The sequence below is a fragment of the Betta splendens genome, chromosome 8 (genome assembly GCF_900634795.4).
Source record: "Betta splendens chromosome 8, fBetSpl5.4, whole genome shotgun sequence".
Classification (NCBI taxonomy): domain Eukaryota; kingdom Metazoa; phylum Chordata; class Actinopteri; order Anabantiformes; family Osphronemidae; genus Betta; species Betta splendens.
The window spans coordinates 3,429,377-3,435,376 of record NC_040888.2 but is presented as its reverse complement, the minus strand read 5'-3'; the positions used below and the strand labels follow the sequence as shown (position 1 = coordinate 3,435,376).

General features: G+C 41.8%; 1 protein-coding gene across 1 annotated transcript in view; it reads right to left on the bottom strand.

Moving 5' to 3' along the window:
• Positions 1-429: 429 nt before the first annotated feature.
• The window catches only part of LOC114860813 (uncharacterized), a 34,929-nt gene continuing 29,358 nt past the window's right edge, over positions 430-6,000 (bottom strand). Inside the window, 10 exon segments of the mRNA XM_055511039.1 lie at positions 430-592; positions 680-828; positions 911-1,189; positions 1,277-1,603; positions 1,689-1,970; positions 2,060-2,362; positions 2,441-2,728; positions 2,806-3,123; positions 3,203-3,499; positions 3,596-3,907. Of these exon segments, the coding sequence (XP_055367014.1) occupies positions 584-592; positions 680-828; positions 911-1,189; positions 1,277-1,603; positions 1,689-1,970; positions 2,060-2,362; positions 2,441-2,728; positions 2,806-3,123; positions 3,203-3,499; positions 3,596-3,907 (2,564 nt within the window). The 3' untranslated portion in view covers positions 430-583.

Sequence of the window (6,000 nt, the reverse complement as noted above, 5' to 3'; positions counted from 1 at the left end):
AGAGAGCAACGGAGCATCACAGGCGCCAGGTGTGAAGTGGTTCTGCCAGTAAGAGGCCCGAAGCACACATTTAAATATCTCATATCACTTTGAATGTGTTCTCACATCGATTTTGCATATCATGTGATGACTTTGTTACAGGGTTTAGTTTCGGAAACAAAACCTAAAATATTACACATAATGAAATATGTAGAAATGTAGGCGAATGCGCTGTTGATCCCAGATGCGGTTTATTGCTTTTGAAGTGAATGTACATAATTCAAGATAAAATATTAAATAACTTAGTTAAGAATATTCTAAAAAAACTATATGTAAACTTTTAAAAAAACCTTAATCAATTGATGAATGTTGATCTGTTTCTTGATTTGACCATTTATGTGGAGGTGAAATAAGACAAAGTTCGCTTCCTTATTTTTCTTTTTCAACATGCGAGAGTTTATTATATTGGTGTCGTCACATGCACAATACACATACAGCACAACGTCAACACGCAAGTGAAACATAAAAACTTAATGCGTTAGAATTGAATAAAGAACTACAAAATGAACCGGTCCAAAAATGGTGACGTGTCCTGTGGTCGCTGTCATTTAGTCTGAAAGGGAAGAAAAGGAGCCGATCAGTTTCATTTGTAGGACAGAAATAATAAACTGTCTTTTGCTAACCAGCCGCTGTATCGTACCTTAACCATAGTCACCCCGACATTGTAAACGACGGCCGTGAGGAACAGGAGGAGGAAGGTGACCATGGGGTACCAGCTGTCCACGCTTACGTCCTGGTACACGTCAGCCTGCAGAATTTCATCCAGGAACAGACACTTTCCCAGCATATCTGCAAAAAGCACAAGTTTCATATGAAACAATGTAGCGTATGTGGTTCCAAACAGCTTCTGGGCCCGTGGACGGAGCGGTACCTGGCTTAGTTACATTCAGGGACAGCGTGGTGTTTTGGTGGGTCACGGTGCAGATGATGGTGTCCCCGGGTAACCACACGTTATGGGACAGGTTGAGATGGCTCTGAATGCTGAACGTCCCGTTTGTGGCCGCGTGGGGCTCCGTCGTGTGGTAGACGGGCTTCCTGGAGTTCTTCACCGACCAGCTGATGTTGATGGATGCAGGACTGAAGCCCGTGGCCAGACACACGAGCTCATGTGAGCCCTGGAGCAAAGTGGCTGAAGGTTCACTGTAGATCACTGGCATTGGGGAAAATAAATGGACTTTTTATTAGAAATATTTTTATAATTAAGTCATTGCAAGTAATTCAAAGGGACGGATGCTACCTGTGTTCTTCCTTACGTGGTCCTCATAGCTCTGGCTGGGACAAATGTGCTTCCCCGCACACGAAACCTGCTTGAAAGCGTCCCAGTCCTTCGCAGAAATCTTGAAGAAACTCTGCAGAGTCTCCGTTCCGTTGCTGTGACTCACGGGCTGCGTTGTGTTGATGTTCGCACGCTGCTCGATCCCATCCACCTTCCAGGTGATGGCGAAGTGTTTGAGCCCGAGGCCGACCAGCAGGCAGGTGACGGTCACCTGCTCGTCCTTCAGAAGCTCCTCAGCTCGTGGTCCACGGGCATAAACGCTGACAAAGCGAGAGGACGAAGGAGCGGCTGTGAAAAAGAACAAGCACGTGTCAAGTAATGATGACGGGAATGGAGACGTGTGATTGGCTTCATGCATTTCTACGTGTGTCACCTGAACAGAAACTGATGGTCTTCGTGGCCTGTTTATTGAGGGACTTGTCAGAAACCTCACAGGTGAAGCTCCTCCCTGTTTTCCACTCGTTCTCAGGGACTGGAAGCTGACTGCTTACGGTCACGCGTCCGTCTGCACCCATGCTAATGCTGCTGGTTGTTTTGCTGGTTACCTTCTCAGACCCACAGAGCCACTGAATTTGGGGGCTGACGCCAGAACCAGAGCACACGAGTCGCTGCGGGTCCGACTCCTCACCAGCAGAAACATCCACCGAAGGCTCCGCTAAATGAAATAAACAAATCAGGCCGTTATAGAATCAATCAATTATAAATGAATTGAGCGTGGAACATGAAATCAGCAACACTTCTCACCATCAAAACTAATAGAATTTGATTTGACGCCGCCGGTGAAGTCTTGAGTCACTGTACAGGTGAAACTTCTGTCCTTCATCCCAGACAATGCATTCACAGACCACTCTCTGGTGACTGAATGAAGGCCCGGAGCTTCAGGCAGGTAAACGTAGAGCTGGTCAGAGGTCTCTCCCTTGTTGTCCTGGAAGGTGATGTAAAGGTCCGTGGAGGAGAGTCCTGTAACGTTACACAGCAGCACGAGGTCTCCCTGCTCCAAACCCGTGAGCGACCTCCGGATCTCCACTGACGGACGCGTGACCACACCTGCACGGTGGAAACACAGCGCACGCGGTCAAGAAATGTCTGGGCTCCGATTTGCCGGACAGCGGACGTGTTTCTTACCCTTAACGTTGACACTTTTCTCAGTGGTTTGGAAGCACGGGTGCTCTGCTCTGCATGTTACACTCCTCAGCTGTTTCCAGTCACTGGATGAAACTTTCAGTTTACTGACTATGGGCATTGCGTTGCTCTCTGTTTGCGTTGCCGGTGCTTTATTCGCATCCTTCAGCCAGGTGACCTTGGCTTTATAAGCAGACTGGACCACACACACGGCTTCAACCTCAGACGAAGTCATTACTGTCTTGAAACTGGGAATCTCCACTTCCACAGAAGGAAGGCTTCTCCCGCGAACTATTGAAATAAATGTTCCTATTTATTAGTTTGAACATAAAACACTGAGGTTTAGAGTTTAAAACTCACATACTTACCTTTACAAATACTTATTGTTTTTGTAAATTCCTTATTGTTGTGAGTGGACTTGCATGTATATTTCGTGCCTCCCTCCCAGTGCTTGTTATTTGGCTTAATCTCACTGCTCAGACTGTAGGTTTCCTCCGGAGCCACACTCTGCAGCTTCCTTTGGGTTTGTTCTTGGCTGTCTAGGGGGTCGTCTCCCTTTTTCCACTGCACCTCCAGTGTGTCAGGAAAATAGCCACTGAGGGTGCAGATGAGTTTGACTGATGAGGCTCCATTGTCACCGTCCCAGACAGGATACAGGGTGATGCTTGGAGAGACAATATTCTTTTCTAAATTAAAAAAAAAAGAATATTTCACTGTTTTTGCCTCAATTGTGTTGTTAGATGGTTCAGCTGATGTGTTTCTTACTTTCAATGTTCACAGTTTTCTCAGCGGTGGAGGAGCACTGATCCACTGCTTTGCATGTTACACTCTTCAGCTGTTTCCATTCACTGGATAAAACCTTCAGTTTACTGACCATATGAGTTCCATTGTCCTTGTTCTCTATTTTTGTGTTTGATGCTTCTACACCATCCTTCAGCCAGGTTACTTTTGGTTTAAGATCAAACTTGACTACACATGTGGCTTCAACCTCAGATTTTGCCATCATTACTGTGTTGAAACTGGGAATCTCCACTTGAACAGAAGGACGGGTTCTCCAATGAACTGTAGAAATAAATGGGCTCATCCCGTTAGCATGCACATACATATACAATACAATAAATACAGCTCAAGTTTAGAGTTTAAGACTAACATACTCACAGTTGCAAATACTTATTGTTTTATTAAACGTCGTTTCCATGTGGGTGGACTTGCATGTATATTTCGTGCCTTTCTCCCACTCTCCCTTTTTTGGCTTAATCTCACTGCTTAGCGTGAAGCCTTTTGAATTCACTGTCTGCAGCTTCGTTTGGGTTTGTTCTCCGTGATCCAGAGTTGCATCTTCCTTTTTCCACTGCACCTCCAGTGTGTCAGGAAAATAGCCACTGAGGGTGCAGATGAGTTTGACTGATGAGGCGCCATCGTCATCGTCCCAGACAGGATACAGGGTGATGTTTGGAGGGACAATATTCCCTTTTAAAATGAAAAAAAAAATGCATATTACTTATTATTTGATTTTTATTTGCCCAATTCACGTTGTTAGATGTGAACAATTAAAATATATGAACATTTAATCTCTTCAGTTATACATACCTTTAGATTTTGGTCATGAAAGCTAAAAGTCTCAGTTCTAAGTGTTTAGTCTAGGTGCCTCAAGACAGGCTGGAAGTCTGTGGCAGAGATGCTGCAGCATGACAGGACAGAAGGATCAAGGCAGAAGCAAGCAGAAGCGTTGTGCAACACCCACGTACCCGAACGGCACCACAATACAGAAGTGAAACAATGAGCGGAGCAACGGTGCATCACAGACACCAGGTGTGAGGTGTGGTTACGCCACGCACAATTTAAATGCCTCATGTTTTAGTTTGTTAATAATAGAAACAAAAAATAACTGGCTGTAAAATCGGAACTTAACTTTAAAGGGTAATGATAATAAAATAGTTAAATAAGTGTAAAAGTATCATGCACATTTGCACACAACAAATAACACTAAACAATACATCAATTGTTTCTAACAAAATTAGAAAAGGATAAAACAAGTTACCTTCATTTAAACTTTTATTTTCACAAACACTTAAATATTTAGAAAATTAAAAAACAGAAGACTTTGATTACTGACATAATACTGAGATCATAAGAACAAAAGAAAAATACTTTATACAACATTCATTTTGCTTCACTTGACCTGTAAAGACAAGACATACAAGACAAACACAATGATTAGTAATAATAAGTTATACTACACAGATATAAACAGAACAATATAATAAAGAATACAGATCATTTCAGATATAAAATATTTGAAATTATGTAAACAACAGTTAACAAACAGATAAGAATTTTCATAATTCATTAATTCAAACATTGCTATTAAAGTGTATATTTCTATATTTATATGTCACTTATATATGCATTTAAATTCAATGGCAAATTTGATTAAAGTCTTTACTTGTCAAAATTAAGCCATCTGAAATTTACGTGAGTGCATTATCATTTCAATACCCACTGTCCTTATTGTTTGTGAAGATATAAAACTTATATTATTTTGTCTGGTTGCATAAAATCTATAAATGTCTTAAACCCTGAACACAACATATATATAAATATAACCTCATTTTTTACCTTGACTGCAGTGGTTCCAATGGTGAAGAAGAAGAGAAGGATGAAGAGAAGGATGAAGGTGAAAGCTGTGTTTGCCATGTTATCGTCCTCCGCGAAGGCAGGCAGGTCGGGACATGTGTTAAATTCTATAAAAAAAGAACAACAACTAGTACACAAGCGTGTGTATTATATTTCTGCAGTGATCCTGATTTGCTTTGAAAGACCTCTTCACCTCTGTAACATTTATGACTTGGCTTGTGAAATATATACTTCAACATCTTTATAATTATCATCTGACCGAGCTGGAGTTTGAACATGAACCTTGAACTGTTTTTGTAGGGGGTGCAATTCCAAGTAGTAACACATAGACAAGTCACACAGACATTGTTAATGCAAAAAAAAAAAAAAAAAGTGAAAATGCTAGATTTTGACTAAAATGACTGAGATGTAGTGTTTGAATAAAGTGTGATTCTCCTTAAAGTATCAACAGCTGCATTACAACTGTCACGACAGTAAAACAAAGCTAAACAACATAGTTAAGGACATGAAGTACAAGCAGACAAACAACAACAGAGTTGCAAAAGGCTTTTTTTTTATTTTGATTTTAAATCTGCATTAAAAAGACAAACACGATCTCATATCACAAGCAACAAACATTAAACAACAAACAGCAGAAGACGCAGTGACACAAAGGGACATCTACTGGGCGTTGCACGTTTGAGGGATGTTCAAGTCCAGGTTGACCAGGTTGGTTTTATCAAGTGTGTTGTAGCCAATGGATCTGACAATGGTGTTAGTTGTGTTAACCAAAGACTCGTGGTAAACGGCACAGCTGTACACCACGCCGCTCTCTTTCCACTGCTCAAGGCTCAGGGTCAGGTGGCTGTAAGCGAAGAACGATCCATCGCTTTCTACAGAGCTCTCTGTGCTACTGTAATTGTAACGTGAGTCTGCTGCCTCGTCAT